The sequence below is a fragment of the Vicugna pacos genome, chromosome 16 (genome assembly GCF_048564905.1).
Source record: "Vicugna pacos chromosome 16, VicPac4, whole genome shotgun sequence".
Taxonomy (NCBI): Eukaryota; Metazoa; Chordata; class Mammalia; order Artiodactyla; family Camelidae; genus Vicugna; species Vicugna pacos.
In genome coordinates, this window is record NC_133002.1 from 17,703,405 (window position 1) to 17,725,361 (window position 21,957).

At 61.0% G+C, this 21,957-nt stretch overlaps 1 protein-coding gene and 1 long non-coding RNA gene across 5 annotated transcripts in view; one reads left to right on the top strand and one right to left on the bottom strand.

The window, feature by feature from the left end:
- Positions 1-21,957, top strand: part of TOM1L2 (target of myb1 like 2 membrane trafficking protein) — a 71,319-nt gene that overhangs the window by 42,723 nt on the left and 6,639 nt on the right. For 2 of the 4 annotated variants that reach the window (XM_006213816.4, XM_015247611.3), the window contains exons 5-12: positions 3,394-3,528; positions 4,553-4,687; positions 6,154-6,270; positions 11,081-11,214; positions 12,685-12,733; positions 13,012-13,135; positions 14,496-14,613; positions 15,604-15,679. In XM_006213816.4, coding sequence (XP_006213878.1) covers positions 3,394-3,528; positions 4,553-4,687; positions 6,154-6,270; positions 11,081-11,214; positions 12,685-12,733; positions 13,012-13,135; positions 14,496-14,613; positions 15,604-15,679 — 888 coding nt within the window. Of the gene's footprint in view, positions 1-3,393; positions 3,529-4,552; positions 4,688-6,153; positions 6,271-11,080; positions 11,215-12,684; positions 12,734-13,011; positions 13,136-14,495; positions 14,614-15,603; positions 15,680-17,098; positions 17,293-17,737; positions 17,804-21,957 lie in introns of those variants that run through there. The other 2 variants (XM_015247612.3, XM_072938546.1) reach the window with 2 other exon arrangements.
- LOC140686044 (uncharacterized) lies at positions 7,649-11,068 on the bottom strand. Its single transcript, XR_012059476.1, has 3 exons — positions 8,983-11,068; positions 8,727-8,894; positions 7,649-8,244 (listed from the first exon to the last, which is right to left on the bottom strand). It is a non-coding gene; the product is annotated as an uncharacterized lncRNA (long non-coding RNA).

The window sequence follows — 21,957 nt, forward strand, 5'->3', positions numbered from 1 at the left end:
GAACATACAGACGTTCGTTGCCACGTTCTTTTTCGCTGTGAGCTACCACCAGATCTCGTATGTATTTCCCTGTGCTACACAGTATAATCTTGTTTGTCTATTCTGCATACACCTGTCAGTACCTACAAATTTTGAACTCCCAGTCTGTCCTCGAGACATTCTGACTTTCTATCATTACCCCACTGGGGTAAAGCCCTCAGCGGTGGCTGTCCAGCCAGGTGACAGGCCACTGCTGGTGTTTTCTGGGCGCCTGGCCCTCGCTGCCCACAGGGGACAGGCCTCTGAGCCACCAGGGTCGCCGTGCAGTGGGAGGAGCCATGCAGAGGCACGTGCAGGGGCCGCACCACGGGGCGGGGTGGGGCGGGGTGGTCAGGGTTCCCTGAGGACGTGGCACTTCTCTTGGCCCCTGTAGGGTGACCAGCTGGGTGGGAGGGCAGAGGGCAGGAGGGCAGGCAGAGAGCAGTGTGGTAGAGGCCCTCCACCCCCAGAGGGCGGCTGGCACTCGGGACACGTTCATTGTCTCTGGCTCTGTGACGGACGGCCCCAAACTCAGCACTTCCACAGCAAACGTGTATCGTCTCTTAGCGTCCAGGGAGCAGGTGTCCAGGAACAGCTCTGCTGGGTGGTTCTCCTGAGGTTGCGTCAGGGCGTCGTTCGGGCTGCCTCATCTGAAGGCCCGGCCACAGCCAGAGGAGCCACACCCAGGGCACCCCCCACGTGGCTGTTGGCAGGAGGCCTGAGTGTCTCACCATGTGGCCTCTTGAGTGTCCTCGTAACATGGCAGCAGGTGCCCAGAGTGAGGGGGACACTGCGGCGCCTTTTAGGGCCGCATTGTGGAGCCACGTGTCACGGTTTCTGTCGTGTTCCGTTGGTCAGAGGGAGTTCCAGCCTCAGGAGCAGGGGATTCAGCTGCAGACCTTCCTGAGGAGAGCGGAGGGTGTGGAGGAACGTGGAGCCAGGCCCTGGTGTGCTGAGAGGTGCAGGGGTCGCAGGCAGGAGAGGAGGCTGCGCTGTGTCCGGCAGGCGGTGGGGCGCGGTGACCGTCTCTTAGCCCCTGCCGACAAGGGCTGTGCTGTGGAGAGGAGAGACCAGGGCCTGCGGGAGCTGAGGGGAGGGGGGACCCCGGGCTGAGGCACAGGGCTGGGGAGCCGGGCAGCTGCGGGCTCTGGCTGTTCTTTCTCCTGCGCCCTTTGCCTGAAAGGCTGCCCCAGCTCCTTGGCCTCCCCACAGCCTGGGTGGGCAAATGCCTGCAGTCTCTGGGCACATCTGCACAAACCTGCGCGGTCTGGAGCCGTAGAGCCGTGGTCAGGAAGTCACTGTTACTCGTAATGAAGGATGAGCGCAGTTCGCCAGCGGCGTGAGGAAGGGGTGGTGGGGACCGGGCGGCCGGGCCCGCGGAGATCCTGGGGAGGGCAGTGCCTGGAGACCCCGACTCTGGGGACGGAAGTCTGGTCCCAGAGCATCAGCAGGACATGCCAGAGCCTCTTTTTATCCAAAGAGCAGAACCCCTAGTTTAAGTCAGCAATTACTTATTGATCTGAAATTTGATGATTTGGAACTTGAGGAACAGGGAAGTGAGCGGTGCACATTTGCATGAGGTTTTAGTGTGGGCTTTGGTGTGCAGGCTGAGGGTGAAAGCATGACTCTCTCCCCTTGGACCTTCCTCTGGGTCTCCCAACCCCCAACTCCGGGGCTCAGGCAGGAAGAGGGAGGGACTGGGCAGCGGGGTGGACGCTCCACGGCTGACTGCTCGCTCCCGGACGGACCCTCTGCTTTCCAACGGGCAGCTTGCCAGCACCCGTCTGCCGCTCCCTGGCTTCAGGTCGGGGACCAGGGACAACCGGGCCAGCAGAGGCCCGGCCCTGGAGTACAGCCTTGACTCTCAGCCGGGCCAGCAGTCTAGGGGGCTCCCATGTTGTCACTGTCACCTCAGCCCGTGTGCCGTCCTCCTCTGCTCCTGAAGCTGGACGGTTAGGACGCTGAGTAACCATGAGAACGTGTTCAGCCTGACGGGACAAACACGGACGAACTGCCTCCTCTCTGCCAGGCGAGACCCAGCCGTGGGCACCGTCCCAGGAAGGAGCCAGAGGCTCGTGGCGGCGTCTCTGCGTCCCCCGCATCATAGCCTTCAGCAGGGAGAGCATACTCCGCTGGCAGCCCCGCGCCGGCAGGCACAGGGGTCTCGAGCGGGAACAGGAGGGGAGGGAGGCCGTTAACCACCGCTGCCTGGTCGGTTAAATGCCAGATGCCAACTCCGGCTGCCTGGGCCAAGGGGGCGTCTGTCCTGACGAGGCAGGCTCCCCAGGGCCCCCTTGAGCTCTTTGTCGCCCCATAGCAATAAGGGGAGGGGGAAACAGAAGAAAGGAAAGCAGGAAGCTTCTGTCACGCTTTTTCTCCCCAGCCTCCCACAGCGGGCTGGGAAACTGGTCTTAGACTCCAAAGTTTAGACCCTAAATGAAATGCTGGCACATTTTGGAGCTGTGGTCACGGGACTCAGCTGGATGTCGGGTTGGGGGGTGCAGCTGGTGGAGGGTGGGGCTCTGGGCGCTCCCCTGGGGCCCATCCAGGAAGAGGGGTCGGCCAGGAGGGCTGTCCTGCCGCGGCGTTCAGCCCCGGGCAGGCAGGTTGGACAGGTGGACCAGGGAAGCCGGCCTACGGCAGGGTCTGTGGTGAGATGCTGAAGCGGGAGGAGCAGGTGAACGAGGCTTTTTGGAAACTGACCTCGTCACATCAGGCGGTCCGCTGCTTAGAGGCAGGGTGTCTGTGCCCAGGGAGGCGGGAGGCAGCCACACCCGTGACAGCGGCAGAATTGCAGGAGCGGCGCTGCCCTCTCCTCTGGGCGTGTGGCCGGGGCCCTTGGGATGCGCTCTTTTTTTGATACGTCCTGTAACTTCCGAAGAACAGAATTTTTAAAAGATGTTAGCAGTTTCATGGATCGACAAGTGGCCGTCTGTGGGTGTTTGTTCTCTCCTCTCCATTGGTGTTTTATTTAGGGACCTAGTGGGCATGCTTTCTGGTGGGCTTTTCCTTGCGGGCATGGAGGCAGGCGCTGTGGGCAGTCACCTCACCCGTCGGACGGGCGGGCGTCTCCGCTTCGGCTCCCTCATCTGCTCTGTCTGCCTGGGGCTCCGCCTGCTGGGCTGAGCGGAGGGTGGAGGCCGCCTGCTCCTGCCCTTACACGTCCTGCTGGCACAGCCTCGCAGGCCCTCCAACCCGATGTCGCCAGGCGTTGATCTCCTGGGATCAGGATGCTCTGCTTTGCAGGCTGAGCCTGGGTGCCAAGGTGCTGCTTCCCGGCTCCTCTCAGGGAAGCGCCACGTGCAGGATGGCGTGGAGGCTTGTCGGGGCACTGCGCCCCCCGGGCGCTCCCTCACCGGCCCCCTTTCCCCCCAGGCATGGGCCGATGCCTTTCGGAGCAGCCCCGACCTCACGGGCGTCGTGCACACGTACGAGGAGCTGAAGCGGAAGGGGGTGGAGTTCCCCACCGCGGACCTGGACGCACTGTCTCCCATACACACCCCGCAGCGGGTGAGCCTCCCCAGCGCCTGTCACGGGCCTCCTGCGGCCGCCCCATTTGAACTGTTCGGCTTCTCACCAGCTTTCTTGAAGCTCCAGGGTGTTTCTTTTTAATAGTGGAGCGGGGGTGGGGGTGTGCAGTGCAGGAGCGAGACAGCTGGCAGGCGGTTACGTGGTGGGAGTGCCCCCCCACCGTTGCTCCCTGAGTCTGGAAGAAGATAAAGATGAGTCGGTGCAGTTACTCTCAGGGAAATGTCTGCTTGGCGGAGCCATCCTGGGAGGGCCTCCGCGCTGCCCTTCAGAGCCGGGTATGGTGTGCGGGCGCCCTCACAGCATCCCTGGCCACAGGGCAGGGGGCACCTTCCAGGCGTTTCACCGTGCAGCTCAAATGGATGGAAACTTCCATTTGAGCTGAGAGGGTCAGCACCAATCCAGACACCCTTGAATCCCGTCAGCCTCGGGATTCAAAACCTGGGGAGAGCCCGCTCAGGCCTCCCACAGCCTCGCTCACATCACCGCAGCCCTGCTTCAAAGTGAAAGGTGCACAGGCAGGGCTGTCCATCCTCTCACGGGCAGGCCGGAAGCTCGGGATCTGGGAAGCACCCGCCCCGCACGCCCGCCACGGGCTGGCCGTTTGCCATCTCTGAAGTGGGGAGGGTGGGAAGGACAGAGCCATGCAGGGAATTGCACTTCCCAAGTCTTGTTTCGGGGTGAGCCCTCCAGAGCACCAGCTGACACAGGACAGCGCTCTGTGTACAAACAGCGTTCGGTAAGTTGTGTAATTACTGTTTGTACTAGTCTCCTCGTAAAGGCCAAAAAGTCATCTTTTGTCACCAAGTAAGGATTCCTGACTAGCAAAACTTCATAGCAGCCCCTCCACTCAGATTCTGAGGTGGTCCTAGCGGTGGGACTGTGACCAGGGCTCTGCAGATGGCCGGGTGGGACGTGCAGCCCCGGGAGGGGAGTGCCGGGTAGGTGTCAGGCCAGCGGTGGGTGGGAGGCCTGGTGAACAGAAGGCTTTGCTGTTGCCGCACAGAGCGTCCCGGAGGTGGACCCAGCTGCCACCATGCCCAGGTCCCAGTCGCAGCCGAAGACGAGTGCCGGCTCCTACTCTGCTCCTCAGGCCCCGGCTCTGAGTGTGACTGGCCCCATCACAGCCAATTCAGAGCAGGTACGTACACACTTCTGGGTCACAGGTGAGCAGGCCGACTATGCGCCTTCTACTCCGAGGACACAGGGCACTGTGCTAGGTGTCGGTGACATGGGTGTCAGGGCCTGGACTCTCTCCTGGTGGCTCGCCGTCGAGTGACAGCGTGGTCACTCCGAGGTGGGAGCAGGGCCCGAGTGCTGCATGAGCCCAGAGTGGAGGCAGCCTTGGGGGCGGCACTGCTGAGGTGCCTTGCAGGGGGCGGGGCATGGCCCGGGGCATGGAGGGGCGGGGCGTGTGCTCTGGGAGCGGCAGGTGGATGGCTTGGAGGCTGGGGCAAGGGCAGGTCCGGAGGTAGGTCCGGAGGTAGGTCCGGGGCGGGGCAGGTGGAGGGTGAGCCCCAGAGCCCAGAGATGGAGCTGAGTTGTGAGCGCCCTGGGTGTCCCGCAGAGACGTTTCCATCTTCCTGTGCGAGGTCAGCCCGGGCTGTGGAGGCAGAGGCCGGCATGGAGCCTTCAGGAAGGGTACTCCTGCTTCACCCCAGACGCTGCCCACCTCCCTAAGCTGTGTCCTCGGGGGGCTGGTCCCGCCCCAGCCCCAGCCCTGAGCTGTGTCCTCGGGGGCAGGGCTGCCTCAGCCTCAAACTGGATTTTTTTTAGATGAGTCTGAACAATTGTCTTTAGATGAATCTAGAGAATTTCCATTAGTAAAAACTTGAGAATTGGTCAGACTTGGAAAAAAAAAACCCCAACGTTTATATTTTTTTAATTCTTATTTAACATTTGTGACAAGTAATTCTTACGGAACCGCATTTGAACAGAGAGGCCTGGGGGCAGCTGAGGGGCAGACCACTCTGCCACGGGGGTCAGTGGGTCAGTCCTGGTGCCACCATTAAGAAAATGAAAAAAATAAAACACAGAGGGGTCAAGCGATCGCGCTGGTTAACGGAGCACGTGCATGTTTCCCTGCTGCCAGCTTCAAGGAGGGCCATGGTTGGGCAGGAGGTGGGCTGGGGAGTCAGGCCTGAGCTAGACACCAGCTCTGCTCCTCCCAGGGGACATAGACACCGAGCCTCAGTCTCCTGAGAGCAGGTCGGGACATGGATCCCTTGGTAGGGAGCCGGTGGGGTGTCTGCTGCCAGAAGTGCATGGTTCATGCTGGCCAGCCATCAGAGATCCTAGATTCCCGGCTGGAGTCTGCAACCACAAGGTTCCTGGATGAGGGTCCTGCCCCACAGGGACCTTGGGGGCCACACTGTCCACCATGTGAACGCACAGAGACAGGGCCTGAGAGGTCCACTTCCTGCTGCAGGCCCCACAGTGGGAGAGCCGCTCTCCCCCACGTCCCCGGCAGCAGCCGCAGTGGTAGCCTGGCCCCCCAGTCAGGTCTTTGCCAGCTGCCCTCACCCTCACGGGCAGGCGGAGTGAGGCCGTGTCCTGCCAGGCGCAGGCTCACTGGCCTCCCCCGGCCTTCCTCCCCGGCCCCAACAGATCGCCAGGCTGCGCAGCGAACTAGATGTTGTTCGAGGAAACACAAAAGTCATGTCTGAGATGTTGACAGAAATGGTCCCTGGGCAGGAGGACTCGTCCGATCTGGAGCTGCTGCAGGTGAGGGGCCTCGTCTTGTGGAAGCTCCGGGCCAGGGGCACGCAGGGAGGTGGGAGGTGGGGTGGGGTTGGGGCACTGTCCTCGAGAGGGGTTGAGCCCGTGTGGCCCACGCTTGGCCCCACAGCCCTGGGGGCCCTCAGAGTCCAGTCCCAGGCTCTCTTTTCTTTATTGTCCTTAAACACAGTTTTTGGGGGTGTGGGAGTAGCTCAGTGGCAGAGAATATGCTTAGCACGTGTGAGGTCCTGGGCTCAATCCCCAGTACCTCTGTTCTAAACAAAACAAAACTCTTTGTGCTGATTAGAAAGTGCCAGTTGCAGAATACATGCCTTTTGAAAGAAAAAGAAAGTCAAAGAAGAAAATAATAATCTTCTTTAGTCCCAGGGTCCACAGATAAGCACGTCTTTTCTTTCCGACGCTTTCCCATGTTTATTTCAAATGTGGGTGAGATGATATCCCGTGCTCGATTCTGCACATCTCTGTTCACCCAACATTACATCACAAATGCATGAGGGACCTTCAGCCTTCCCTGCGCGTGGGGTGAAGCAGGGGACCCTTTCCTTTTCCTGGCGCTGCAGGTTCCCAGGCTGATTGCCCACATCGTGGTTCCTGAGGCTCCGTAGCTAACAGGATGCCCTGTAGACCCAGGAACCTGGCACAAAAGGGCCCAGGAGCAAGGCTGGCCTGCGGGGACCCTGCCCCAGGCCCCACTTCCGGGTCCACCAGACCCAGAGCTATCCCCACCCTGGCTCAGACACTCCGGCGTCTGTGGGAAGTGGCAGTGGCACTGCCCTCAGAAGCAGTGACCTTCTGGAGGGGGAGAGGGTTCTGGGAGGCCTGGGGCTGTCTCTCCAGCAGGAGGTGGGGCAGGTGGGCGTGGCAGGGCTGCCGGGCTGTCCCCTGAGGGCCACACTGCACTCTGCTTCAGGCTTGCCCCGCCCCCCCCCCAGGGCTGGGCAGGTCCCTGCTGCTTGTCTGCACCTCAGGGGATGAGGGTGGGCGGAGGCCTGCTCTGGGCCCCCCTCCCCCCCCTCCCCCCACACAGAGAGAGCCCAGGGATGTATGGGCCGTGGTCCCTGGTCCAGAGATGTTCACAGCAGGCAACCCATCTCCCACCACGAGGAGGGCCTCCCAGCCACAGCCGGGCTAGGACAAGTCCCATGTGCAGGTGCCACACTCTGGGGCGCCGGCAAGACATCATCCATCGCTACCGCATCAGCCTCCATCCCTGGCTTTCAGGGGCTCTTCCAGGCATCCCTCGAGGCACAGGAATCTGAGATGAGTCCCCAGACAGTCCAGAAACCCAGCGGGCCTCTGGAGGCAGCTCTGTGCTGTGTCAGCATCAGAGCTCCTGCTGACAGGGGTTTGCAGTGGACGGAGCTGAGCTCCTGGCCGCAGGAGGAGCAGAACAAAGCCAGTGTGCGGCAGACGGCCCAAGCCACCCAGACAGCAGGCACCCCTGTGTGCGTGTGCATGCACGTGTGTGTGCGTGTGTGTGTACACAAGCCCGTCAGCCAAGACAAACGGAACCTGATCCCTGGGCCTCAGCTCACAGTTTTCAAAAATAGGTTGCTTCCCATGACATTTCCCTTCCCTCTGTTTTATTCCGATTCCAAGCCGACCCACCTTCATGCTGTCGTATAAGTCAGAGGGAGGGCAGTGCTGGGCGCCAGTGGGAGGCTGTCCTTCCGACCTAGGAGGCTCAGGGGCGGGCAGCTCGATGTGAACAGACACGGCTCTTCAGGCCGCTGGCCTCGCTCCTCCATCATTCTCGACATTGGCCTCCTTCCCTCCACAGTCGGCAGCTGGCCAGGCGGGGTTTCCCAGGGGTCACTCGGGGCAGCACTGAACAGCAAGCTTCCGCTTGGGAAAAATGCCACGATCTGCTTGGAAAGGGACGGGGTCCGACTGTGCCCTGAGGACCCCTCTGTCGAGCTGGAGAGCGGCCAGATCGCTTTGGGTAGAAGCTGGCCAGGGCTATGGAAGCAAATGCATTTGTCACGATCCCAAGTGGTCACACCGTCGGAAGCGGCTCCCAACTTGAGTGTAAATTGCTGGGCAAGAGGCAGAGGAAGTGTGGAGGGGAGACTGGAGGTGTCGGCAAGGATGCCCGCCACCGCGGCTTCCTGCCACTGCACGGTGCTTCCAGGGGTGGCCCGTTCTGCAGTCTGCAGAGCGGCAGGAACACTGGGCAGGGTGGGCGAGGGGCACTGAGTCCCCCGGGACAGTGTGGTGGGACGTCCCTGGGAAGGTGGCGGCTTCCCTCTGAGCTGGGGGGACCCACCCGGCAGCTGGTCCAGCTCCTCCTTGTGCTGCCTCCCCCACCGCCTGCCTGTCGTTCCCTGGAGGCCTGTCTGTCTCCACACGGAACAGACTTTGGGAAGCAGCACAAGCAGCAGGAAGAGCCACAGCTTGGGCGCCCCTGGGGTCATGTCCTGACGTTAGGCAGGTCACCTCACCTCAGAGCCTGGAGTGATCTCTCACCGCGGAAGGACTGGGCATCGTCTGGTGAATGAGCTATAGTGTGGGTGCAGCCGTCGGAGCCACTGTGACCACAGGCTGCTCCCCTTCCACGCACGGAGCTGAAGGCTGCCTCCTGGGACTCTGCCCTGGTCTGTCTGCTTGACCTGCAGCAGAAAACAAATTACTCTGTCATGTGGTGGGTCCTTAATACTTGCCAGTGGCCACCAGCCCCTCCCACGGCCCAGTCTCTACACGGTGCTAGCTTGGCTGTTGGCATCGTCCCCACAGGTCAGCCAGGGGGTTCTCAGCAGGAGGCAGCGCTGGGAAACCGAGAACTTCCATCCACTGAAGACTGTCCACCTCCCTCGCCAGCTGTTCAGCCTCGTCTTCCTCGTCGTGGGTGTGGGCACACTGGGTCCTGCCTGAAATTTGAGACTGCCTCCCTGGGGGCTGGAGTTCTCGCCCTTAGCTGCGCCTGGGAGTCCAGCTTTCGGGATCTGTAAAGATCGCAGTGCCATTGTCTGTGCCCTCGGCTGCTCCCAGATTCCTCTCCAGCTGTGTCTTTACTTACTACCTGAGCCGGCTGTGCCTGACACGGGCATCCATTCCTGGCCACCCCTCATGCCCTGTAAGAAGCCCTGGCCCACGTTGTCTCTCGGGTGGCAGGTGCCTCTTACGTCTCACTTCAACAAAAACCAGGATGATGGCACCATTTTCTCAAGAGAAATCTCATTTATTCCGCGTGTTTAGCCCGTTCGTCCCCTTTCTCTTCAGCAAAGACGTTCTCTCGCTCCCTCCCCTTTGCAGCTGTAGAAGACAGGTCCTCGGGACCTCACTCCGCCCCTTAGAACTTGGAGAGGGTTCAAAGGAGACCTGTAAGGAAGATGAGAAGACGGTTTTGCAAGGTGGGGATGAGAACGTCCCTTGGAGAAAAGATAAAAGCGCTGGGATTAATTAGACTAGAAAAGAGGCTATTCTGTAAGATGCTCTGAGGAATGGAGGGCTTGTGCACAGAGTGGTGACCAGCTGGTCTCCCCTTCGTTGAGAACCAGACGCAGGGAGGCCAGGCTGAGACCTTCTGTGTCTGGGAAGTTCCTGCCCCAGCTGTTGCCAGGTGGAGGGGGAGCTGGGCCGGCCATGGCTCCCAGTGTCTCGGGACCAGGAGAAGGCGCCCAGCTGGATGTGCAGAGGTGGTGTGAGGCAGGGGAGGGTCTCCCCGCTGAGCCAGCAGTGTGGTCAGCCAGTGGGTGGCGGGGGCGGCAGGAATCTTCACACTCTGGTCCTCCTCTCCTATTCCGTCTCTTTTTTTCCTTCCTGTTTAATATTTTTTAAAGACAGTAACTTAAAAGGTTGAAGCAAGGAGAAGGTAAAACTTTCTGTAGAGACCCCTGATTCATGATGAGACCATCCAGGCCTGTGTTTCGGCAAAGCTCCTGGGGGGGCCCCTGGGTGCTGGTCCAGGCGGTCCTGCCCAGCACCCCAGCCGAAGGCCACAGGAGGGAGGCCACGTTCTGGGCCCTCGGGTGTCATCCCGCCTCCAGGCGAGGCCTGAGAAATCACCTAGTGCTTCCCAAACATTCGGGAAAGTCACGGAGCCCTTCCTCCACAAGAGAAGCTGCGGTGTTTGCACACAGTGTTCAGCACACACGGAAGCAGACCCACCCTGGCTGCTGGGGGGCCCGGGCAGAGCGTCACCTCTTCCCAGCCCTGGCCCTTCATCCCGCTCTGGGAGAGAGGCCCAAACAGCTAATGATCAGTCACAGTTGCCTGCTGCCTGCCACAGGGCCCCTGCCCACAGGGAGGCCGGGCCCAGCCCTGCCCTCTCCTGCTTCAGGTGGGAGCTTCAGGTGTGTGCAGCCTGCGGAGGGTCGACCTGGTTCTCCTCTGGATCGGGGCGCCGGGCTTCCGCTGTTTGGGGTGGGCTGGACCGGTCTTCCCTTTCTGGAGGCGGAGGCGCCCTGGGCGGTCTGGGGCGGCTGGGGAGTCGGTGTGTTCGTTGGCAACCCCAGAAAACACCTGAGATGCGCTATGGTCCGCAGAGGATGAGGCCAGCCTGTCCCAAGTGACAGGAAGGCCTGTGGGGCTTTTGTGCAGGAGGAAAAGCAGGTGCGGGTTCACGTACTCAGGCTTTGTAGACGGTTTGTACAGACGTGCTCTGCGCCCGCGGCGTCTGTCTCCGGAGGAAGCCCCGCCTCGGGCGGGGGAGGCGGGGAGGGGCTTCCACCTGCCTCTAGCACACTTGTGGGCTTTGTGGACGACCCCCTTGGTGGCTTCTCGGAGTGAGCACGCGTCTTTGGAAAGCACGCGGAGGCAGGCGGAAGCGTGGGGGTAGCAGGCGCTTGTCCCCTAGGAGCTGCACAGGACCTGCCGCGCCATGCAGCGGCGCATCGTGGAGCTCGTCTCCCGCGTGTGCAACGAGGAGGTCACGGAGGAGCTGCTGCACGTCAACGACGACCTCAACAACGTCTTCCTCCGATACGAGAGGTGGGCGGGGCGGGGCGGGGCGGGGCGACGGGGTGGGGGCGGTGCTCGGGCGGCAGGGGCGGGTTGGCGGGGAGGCGGGGTTGAGGGGGTGTGGGGGAGTAGCCCAGGAGACGGGTCGCGGGTCAGGCCTTGCTCCGTGAGCTGCAGGCCGCCCCCCCCCCCCGGGAGGGAGGACCGGGCACCGGCTGCAGCTCCTGCGCCTGCGCCTCTGACGGCCCTCTGCGCGGGAAAAGGACTGACGGGGAAAGTCTCCACCGAGGGAAGAAGATTTGCTCTTACCCCCTCTTTAAGAGAGCAAGATCTCTCGCTTCTCTGGATGTTCAGAGGCAGGCGGGGTGCGGGCCAGATGTCAGGGTGCTGCTGCTGCTGCGGGAACACAGTCACTCTCGCTCTCCTGCAGCCAAATCCTTTTTGGGTTCGAGGCAGCAAACATGCATATACCTTTCCCTTCCCCATGTGGTGCCCGGGCAGTGTTCCCGGGGGCGGGTTGACAGCAGGCAGGTTCTGCCGGTCGCTCTGATGGGCGGCCGCCCCTGAAAGCGCCCCACCAGGCCAGCCTTCTCCCGTGGGCCAGGCCCGGACACCCCCTCTCAGGGCTGTCGGCTGACGGCTGCTGTCCTGGCATTCCAGATGCTCGCCTCTGGGACCTTGGAGGGTGACTTGGCGGAGGCTGCCACAACTCTGGGCTTTTCTCAGCTTCGACTGAGGCGGTTGGGGTGGGTGGCCGGTGTCGGTCTGATGGATGAAGAGACCTCGGCGTAAGGATTTAGCCGTCCCAGCCCGTGGGGGAACAGGAGCAGACACCAGCACCTGTGGTCTTGCGGGGCGGTCCAGTCCCTCTGCCCTGAATGGGCTGCCTTTCACCTGCTAGAGCCACACGGCCCTTCTGGCGCGGGCATTTTCGGCCCCAGTGTCACAGTTCAAGCAGAGCCGGGGCCAGGGGGCCTCTGTTGAGACCACTTGTCCGTCACAGAGGGCTGGGGAGGTGCTTCAGCCTTGGAAAGTCTCAGGGGGCCTCTGGGCACTTGCTCCTTTAGACACTGAGGACAAAGCACAGCCCTGCAGGCATCACCCAGGTGTCCCCCCGGGGTCCCCCTCAGCAGGCGCTGACCCCAGCGAGGGTGCAGACTGATGTTGAGCAGGGGTCTCAGCAGAACCCCAGCTGGAGAACCCCAGGGGCTGCGGTGCCTGCCTGGCCCTCAGAGGGACCCCAGCCTCCCCTCCAGGTCAGAGGAGCACACGGCCCGGGCTGCGAGGGGCGGCGGGGGGAGCTTCTGCTGGCCGCCTGGATGTGCCAGCTGACACCTGCTCCAGGGATCCCCATGGGGTGGCAGGCACAGCGAAGGAGGTGGGCCTGGTTGGTCTCCTTTCCTGGAGCTGGGTCTCTGCTGGCCACCTGCCCTCGGTCTCCAGAAGCTCCTGGGGCCAGGGCTTCCCTCCCCTCTCACTCTGCCCTCCCTTCCCCGTCAGGTTCGAGCGGTACAGGTCGGGCCGATCCGCACAGAATGCCAGCAATGGGGTGAGTATTCCTTCAGGACTCTCGCCTCCGGGGCCAGGACACCTGCCTTGGTTTGGCCTCACCTCCGGTTTCTCTAACTGGGGTGAAAAATATTTGGGTGATGGAAGAGCAGGCTCTGGTGATGGGGTCCCATGAGGCGCTGGTGGCACGTCCCTGGCGGGAGGGTGACGGCTCCCGGGACCTCCCTGTCCTGGTGACTGAGGCAGCCCCACCTCGCTAGGGTGCGGGGGTGGCCTGTGGGCTGGGCTTGCTCACACCAGGCCCACATGCCCTGACAGGTGCTGAGTGAAGTGACAGAGGACAACCTCATAGACCTGGGGCCGGGGTCTCCAGCCGTGGTGAGCCCCACCGTAGGGAGCACGGCGCCCCCGTCTTCCCTCTCCTCCCAGCTGGCGGGCTTGGGTGAGTGTCTCTAGCCCTTCTCTCTGTGCAAGGCCTGAGAGAGCCCTGCAGGGGGTCCGTGGGGAAGCTTGTTTCCAGGCCCAGCTTCAGTTCAAAACTTCTTCCCCCGAACTTAAAGTTTAAATCTGTGTTGGAAAGCCAGGGTTGGGGCGGGCCCAAGGAACGGGAAGCTGCTTGCTTCTTAAAGAAAGGTGGCGGCTGTGTTGTATCTGGAATATTCCCTGTGGTTGAAGTGATTTCCTTCTCAGTGTCAGTCAGGCCAAGGGTGGCTAATAGATTTCAGTTCATTGGGTGCTAGACACAAGGGTCCAGGAAGGGTGCCGAGGCCACATCAGGGCTTGGGCAACACGCTCTGGCTGCCTGATGGTGTCAGCTGCGTGCAGAAGCAGGAAGGGGTTTGCGTCCTCGAAGCAGCATCAGCAAAAGTGCTGCATCCTCTGGAGCCTGAAACAGAGACGCCGCTTTTCCACAGTTCATTGCCTTCAAGGTGTGGGTGCGACTTGAGGTCTTACACTTGCGGGATGGTGCCAATCTATAAAAATAAAGCTGCGGTTTTGAAATAATTAATGAGCGTGACCCTCTCCAAATCTGTCCTCTACCCTGCTTTTCTGTTTTCTTTTTTCTTAATATCTGTATTTCTACTTTCACTTCATTTCAGTTGAATTGAGCTTTTATTTAGTGCCCTGTCAGTTACTGTAACTCTGGCTTCTCGGTGTCTCATGTTTGTAGCCATAGGTTTCCCTGCTCTCAGCCCACCCAGCACGTGGCCACCAGGTTTAATTCTTAAAATTCACATTGAATTCTGCTGCCTCCTCTCTTTAAAAAGTCAAGTGTTTTTCCATCAGCTCCTTTACCTGGTGTTTGAGGCCTCATCCTCTGTGGCTCTCTCTCTGTGAGCCCCGTTCACATCACACCCTGGGCTCCCTGGCCCTGCACCCCTTACCCCTCACCCGCAGCCCAGGCCCCTGGTCCTGTGGCAGCTTCCAGCCTCTCCAGTGCCTCCAGCTAAGTTCTTGTCTCCGTCTGTTCCCTGACCCTGGGTACCCTGGAGGCCGAGAGCCACATCAGATTCACTCTGGTCCAGGCAGGGTTGGGCTCTGAACGCACAGGCGCCTGTGGAATCCTTGTCAAATAAACGACCAGGTCCTCAGCTGTGACCAGCCACCCGGAGTGCCCTGGGGAGGCCGGAGCCTGTGGGCCCGCCTTCTCGCCCCCGCTGGTTCCTGAGCGGCTTGAGGGTCCTTGGCTCTCCCCTCTCTCTTCTGCCCCCTCCGCCCAGAACTTCACCCCACCTGGGTGGCCCTTCACCACATCAGATCCACATTCGTTCCTGTCACCCCCCCTTGTTCTCTTGTCACAGACCTGGGGACAGAGAGCGTCAGCGGCACCCTCAGTTCCCTGCAGCAGTGCAACCCCCGGGACAGCTTTGACATGTTTGCCCAGACGAGAGGGAGCTCCTTGGCTGAGCAACACAAGACGTACGTGGGGACCCTGTCGAAGGCTCTCGGGAGACCCTGGGGGGTGATTGACCCCCGTCTGGCCCCACACTAGCACGAGAGGTCTTTTGTTCGCCGGGTCCAGGACCTCTGAGAACTCTAAACTCTGGCTGTTGGGACTTGTCGGTAGGCGCGACGTGGAATGGGGGCCAGCACTCCACTGTGGGGCATGTGTCACGGCTCCTCCGCCAGTCACAGGAGTGGAGGGGGCTCTGCTGTTCTCTCTGCTGCCTCGTGACCTCGTCTGCCGGCAGGCAGGGCCCCCTGGGGTGCAGGCAGGGCTTCCCCGACAGCAGCTCTGAGCACCGTGAGCCATGTGGATGTGGGGTAGTCGAATCCAGAATCCACAGCCCCTGCAGCTCTCTAGAACCCACTTTCAGCTTTCTGTCCAGCCTAAAGGCAGGTGAGGGACACTGTTCCCCACCTCCCCAGGGACCCAATGTCTTGACACATGGAGGTCTCTGAGCCCCGTGCTCAGGACTCAGCGGTGGACCAGAAACCCAGGGCCTCATGCGCCCTTCAGCAAAAGCTGCTTTCAGAGTGATCCAGTGGAGGACGTCGGGGAGCAGAAGACAGCAGACCCGACCCCAGACCCTGAGACCAGCTTCCTTGTCAGATGTTGCTCAGGCTGTGCTTCTAAAACAAGGATTAATACCGCCTTTCCTCTGTCCAGCCCCTCCTTCTAAGCAGTGTCAGGGCACTTCTGCCGTCCTGCCGTTGCACCGTAGAGATGCCCGTGCTGTTACTTAGAAGAGGCACAGTGAGGTGCAGAGTCCCGACCCTGGAGGAAGGGCTGGCTGAGCCTGTGCTCAAACCCTGGCCTCTGGCTTCAGCTACGGCCGAAACGCTGAGGCCATGGGCAGCATTGTGCTGAGTGCTTGTGAGGAAGGAGGAAGGGGCTGTAGACGGGAAGTGACTGCAAGTCATTGCCCGTCCCCTGTGACCTTCCTGCTGGTGCTGTTTCATCTCCAGGGTCACCTACGAGGACCCCCAGGCTGTCGGAGGACTTGCCTCTGCACTAGACAGTCGGAAACAGAGCTCCGAAGTGGTAGGTCTTTAATCTGTTTTTGTGCCTGGAGTCCTGCAGGGTGAGGGGAAGCTGGCTGGATAGTCAGGCAGAAGCTGGAGTGCAGGGAGGGCAGACCAGGATGAGAGCTGTGTTAGCTCATCCAGTCCTCGCCAACCCCCACACGCCCATGTCCACTTTCCCGTGACACCCAGGAGAAACTGGGCCCAGAGGCTGTCAGGCTAGGGGTACTGGGTGAGCGGCCGCAGGCAGGGCTGCTTCCCCAGGAGGTGCGACCGGGAGCCCCTGCCCTTCCTCCTGTGGTGGCTCCGAGTTCCCAGGGTGCAGGGCTTCTCCCCAAAGGCTGCGGCACCCTGGGCAGGCCGCGCCTGGCAGGGACGGCCCTGACGCAGACGGGATCCTGCGTGGTCCCAGCCGGCCCCTGCCGGTCTTCTGTCATGGGCCTGGCGAGGTAGGGCCCTGTTAGAAGTAGCTGATGGTCCGGGTGGGTTTGGGGAGCAGGGCCGGAGGGTGGAAGGGACAGGCGGTGGTGGGGAGGGCGCTCTGGGAAGCTCCATGTCTGGAAAGAGCTACGCTGAAGGTGGAGGTGCTTGGAGGTGGTGGATGGTGCTTGTTGGAGCCAAAACGCAGTCACGGTTCTGTAAGGTTGCATCTCACCGAAGGAAGAGGGTTTGTGCCTTAATGCTTCTCCTGAGATGGTTCCCTCTTTGCCTGAGAAACGTGTGTGGCAGCGAGTGAGTGAATGTATGTTGGCCCAACAGCTGCCTGCCCCCTGCACCCCTCCCCGAGACAGAAAGGGGCAGTGATCATCTGTCCACCAGAGGGGTCGGTGTCCTGAAGGCCAGGCCTTGGCCTCCCACGGCCCCTGTCCAATTGGCCTGGGCGGGCAGCAGGGCTGCAGTCTGGTGCCTGTGAGAAAGCTTGCCCTGGGGGAGGGACTCCTGGTCCCCAGTGCCCCGGTGGCCCAGCTGGCTGCGTGAGGGCCAAGCGGCCCTTTGTCTGCACTGGCCACTTGGGGTCACGGAAGAGCCAGCCCTCCGCACAACTCCCGAGACCCGGCCCCCCAAACCTGCGCAGTGGCCGGGTTCCTGGTCTGGTCCAGTAATGTGATCCCATTACTGGGGACGCGCTCCCTCCAACTGAGAGGGTGCCAGGCCGGCCCCTCCCCCCGACCACCCGCAGGGTCTTCTCCCACCATTCCCACTGTGTCCTGCTGCACCTCTGCTGCCTGCGTACAGGGCTGGGCTCCACGCTCAGGAATGCGGCCACTTCCGCCTTCACCCTTGGGCGCCTGGCCTGGCCCACCTGCCTGTCTTCAGTGTCTCCACCTGACAGGAGGCAGGCTGCTCAAGGGGGTGATCTGGAGAGCGGGGGTGAGTGTGGGCTGTATGTGTGTCTGTGTGTCTGTGTGCATGTCTACTGACTCACATGCGTCCTCAGGCCTGGACTTCAGGTTATCATGTTCCATATCCTGAACCACGCTGACCTGGAAATGAAAACTGGACCAAGGGAGAGACTAAGAACACAGTAAAGGGGAAAAAGTTGTGTAACCACATCTCCACAGGACCGCCAGATCCATAGTCTTACCTTTAAATACCTACATCATTTAAAAAAGGGCAGTATCCCCAAATCCAGCACTGAAGTTCAAAGTTTGGAAAAAGAACACACAGGTAACTGAGAAGGAGGAAGAAGAGGGGAAAAAGGCAGAAGAAAGTAGAAGTGATTTTGTAAAAGCTGGTTTTCTGAAGTCGACCCTCTGGTGACCCCGAGAGCCCCGATCCTGAGTAGCAGCCGGGGCCGGCCTCCTGGGACCGGCCTCCTGGGACCCGGCTGACATGTCCCAGAGTGCGGAAATGTTGGCGTGAGTGCGTGTCACCCTGCTGGGGCTCCTGGTCACTGAACTCTTCTTTTGTCCGGGTGGGGGGAGGGGACAGCGCGGGGACACTGGGTTGCGGCTCCTCACGTGGCAAGGGACAGGCTCTGACGGAGGCCCTCCTGTCCCCACCATGTGCTCGGACCTTCTTTCGTGCGGGTCTGGCTCTGACTTTTCTTTCTGGGACTTTTCTGCCCTCGGCCCAGAAGAAAGGTAAAGATGGGGACTCTGACCTGGAGCCCTTAGACAGCTGGCTCCTGGCCCGCGGAATGGTGAGAGGTCGCTGGCTGCGCTGACCCCTGTCCACCCAGTGCGTCCCTGTCGCCTGCTCAGCCCTCGCGAGTCAGACAGTACAAGGCCGCTCCCTCCTGTCCGTCTCCTTCAGCCACGGACTCCAGCCCCAGAACCCCCTCCCTGGCTTTCTGCCGAGGTTCCGGCAGCTGCAGGAGTGAGGGGAGGGCCCTCCCCCTTTTACTGTCTCTGGAGCTCTGGGAAGTATTCACTTTTCCAGGATGAGCACAAGTTATTGTGGCTTTGGCTTGGGAGGAGAAGTCCTCTCCAGCCTGTGACCTTGGCAGTCCTAGGCTGATGGGGTTTTATAACGTAATTATTTGTACCCACTGTGTCCCCCAGAAGGATTTGAAACCTCTTAAAGAAACACACAAACACAGTAGGAACAGAAGAAGATGACCCAGCCAGGGGCGCTGGATATCATAAACGCGGTTACCTCATAGAGCCTTCGCGGCTCAGAGCCCTGGGAGGGTCTGTCCTGCCTCGTGATCAGGTGGCCCTGAGTCTGTGTCCGAGAGGGTCACTCGTCCCAGGCTGCCTGCGCTGGAGTGAGGATTTCCCCTCTGATGAAGCCATAGCCTCGCTGAGTGCCTCTGACCTAGAGACCAGAGGGCTGTGTGCCTGGCGGGGCTGGAGCGGCGAGGATGCAGAGAAGGAAAGAGAAAACCAGTGCAGAGTAGGCTTCTGGGTGGGTGGGGGGAGACACCGCACACACAAGGAGGAAGCATGACTGACCCCCAGGGACCACGTGGGCTGTGGCCAGGGGGAGGGTGTTACAGGACTGCGGTCCGCACAGGAGTCACCTGCCTAAACTAGGTGTGGCCGGCGCTCGAGGATGTGGGCCGCAGGGCTGTCAGAACCACGGGCCCAGGTGTCTGCCCAGCTTGGAACTGGTGACCTTGCACAGCCACACCCAGTAGCAGGAGGCGTCTCCCCCACCCCCAGCAGCAGGCAGCCTGGCACTTGCTGTCCCAGACCCCAAGGCCGTTCAGAGGCGAGGCTGGTCCGGCCCTGCATTTGTTTCTTCAGGGACAGACGGGGGCTCTGGCCCACATGTGTGGGTGGCCTTAGAGCAGGAGTCCTGGAGACCGTGTCCCCTGCACTGTCCAAATTGGGAGGGTCTAGCCGTGTGTCCTTGTGCCTCTTAATCCTGCAAAACAGGATACTGCCCACCGACCGCCCTGCGTGGGGCTCGGCAGCGGGGTGGCGTCCGCCCCCGCCCCGCCCCGCCCGGAGCTCCAGTCCCCGGCTTCAGGATCAAGCCGACTAACAGCTAACCTGGTGTCTCCTGTCTGACTGCAGCATCTCTCCCTTTTAAACAGTGTATATTAATTGCTTTGCCTTACTTCCCATAGCTAGAAACCCCGTCTCCCCCAGTCTCCCATGTACAGATTCTTTACTTGGAAACTTTTTGGACTGTTGCGTGAGAACACAGGGCTTTTAGATTCTCCCTCATGTTGGGGAGGGTGGAGCGTTGTAGGGGGGACTCGGGACCCCGAGCTCAGCACTTGCTCCTGCCACGCCGGAAACGGACAGCTAGGTGTCCTTGTGGGAGAAGCGGAGTGCGGGGTGTGAGTCCGGCCCTGGGCCCCTTTCCTGCAGAGGAGGCCCTGAGCACTGCCCCAGCCGCCTGCCTGGGCCGCCTGGCTGTGCTTGCTTCTCCTGGCTGGCAGGCAGAGAGGGCTGTCTCCCACGTGCAGGGTGCAGCTGGGAAAACAACCTGCTATGAACGAGCATTAATCCCAACAGGACAGAAGTGGGTTAGTGAAGGTCTGCTTCCACCGGAGCCCGGGTTTGGAGTGGGGGTGGGCAGAAGTACTCAGGCCTGGAAGACCCCTAGACACAGCAAGCCTGAGGCTGCAGAGGGCGCCGGCTGTGGCTGGCCCCGTGGCAGCACGTTCCCCTTTGGGCAGGCGGCCCTATTGCCCCCTAAGTAGAGCTGCCCGCCTGCAGCCCGTGCAGGTCGGTGGATGGCCACGGCCACGGCTGGCTTCCTCTGCGCGCGCCTGGCCATGGCCCCCACTCAGCCAGCCCCGCCAGCCTGTGCTCAGGGGAGGTAGTCTAGGTGCGGGTCTTCATCAGAGGGCGTCCCCACACCAGCTGCCTTCATTTTTCTCTCTTCGCATCTTTTCCCCTTTCCGTCTCCTTGCTCCAACTCAAGCTCTCCATCAGACCCCTTGCCCAAGTTGATGCTCACACTAGGGCTCACCTGGCCTCTCAGGGGTCAGCTGGGCCGGCCCTCCTCTGACGACTGAGAACACTGAGGCCTCTCCAGAGCCTGGGGACATGCCCAGGACTGGGGGCAGTGACAGAGTGACAAAGTCCAGCGCCATCTCCTCCAGGGAGAGGCTTGTTCATTCAGGCATCTCCCTCCCCTCCTGTCAGCTGGCCTGGGTGCTTCCTCCTCCCTCACGGTTTCCGTGGCTCCTGTTTCCCGGGCAGCGTGTGTGTCTGGTGTGCGTCTGATGCCCCCGTGGTGGGAACTTTGCCCCAGTGTGGTGTCCCGCTTTGATTATTAGGCAGGCGGCTTGGGAGCCCCGGGGTTAAGGGCAGTCACTGTGGCCAGCCCATCCCTGTGTCTCATGCGCCTTCCTGCTGCCCGCAGCCCAGCTCCACGTGAGCCACGCCTGAGGCCAGGCCCTCTGGCAGTCTGTCCAGGGTCAGTTCCAGTAGCTCTGACACCCCTGGTTTCCCTGGAACGCAGGGATTCGGGGTCATGAGTAGTGGGTGCCACCACCCTGTGTCCCAGGAGAGGAGATTGAGGCCCCCCTCTCCGCCCCACGCCCGGCATTCCCGAGCACGACCCTGGGCCGCGCTCTCACATAGACACACAGCTCTCTGGGAGAAGCGGAGGAGAGGGAACCAGAGGGCTTCCGCCATCCAGCTTGGGGGGTGCTTTGAGGGGTGAGGAGCTTCTCGAATGTCAGTGTTTATTTATGAGCAAGCTGGCTCTCAAGATTCACCCGGAGGAGGAAGCCAGGGCAGCTCCCTGGGACCTAATATGAACAGTAACAAAGTGCGCTGAGTAGAACCCGGAGGCTTAAGGCCCATGAGCCCTAGTGTCTTTTGTCAAAAGCTTTGTAGCCGTGGACCCCTGGGGGGGTTCCTCCCAGGCGGGCTGAGGCCGATAGCCGTGGGGTCCCCATTCTGGCAGCTGGTGTCGGCGCGGTTCTTCTGCGGAGATGCACTGACTTTCCACACTTGGTTCTGAGAACTTGGTGACGTGGCAGGCACCCTCCCAGAGGCCAGCGCCCTGGCTTAGAAGCATCAAGATAACGAAAGCTGGCATCTCCTGTCACAGGAGCGTGTCGGGCAGAAGCCCTGCCAGCAAACCTAAACCTGGCAGATCGTGCCCGGTGAGCCTGCTGCTTCCTGTTTGATGGGGTCGGGCTGCCCAGCGGCGTGTGTGCCCTGCAGAGGGAGGACCGACTTCCCTTGTCCCCAGGAGTCGTTTTAGGGTGGTTTGAACTCCTTGATGTGTTTTCATTTCAACATTCTTAAGTCCCCAGTTGGTCAAAGAAATAAAAAGGCAGTGTAGATTCTTCCTGATCTGATCGAGGTTGGCTTGAACCTCTGTGGAGTGCTCACGCTGGGCAGAGGAGGGGTCTGCGGCCTGGCTAGGAGACTTCCGCCCAGCTGGCCCAGACCCTCGGGGCAGGTTCCTGCTCCAGGGAGGCTGCGTCAGTCGGGCTGTGCCCCCAGCTCTCTGCTCTCCTGGCTGAGGTCCTGTTACTTGCTAGATTTGGCGAACACGAGGGCAGTCTTCTCACTGTGTATTTTAACTTGATTCCTCCCCTAGATTGTGGTGTTGGGTGAGCCAGCTATAGACACATGCTGGCAATTTTTCTAGAAAGAGTGGGCTTGTGAGTGAGCCCCCAGAGGTACTACACAGACCCAGCCTAGGTGAGGACACAGGACACTGGCCAGAGCACGGTCAGCCCGTTTCTCTAGGCTGGGAGCCAGCATTTCGTTTATGGGGCTTTGAGGGGGTTGAAGGTTACTTTAATTCTTATCACATTATTATCTCATTACACCTGACAGCAGCAGAACTGTTCTAGCCAGATGCATTCTCCGGCCCTGGGCAGGGTGGCCCAGGCGTGGGCAGGGCCCAGCCACCACGAGGGCATCCTCCTTT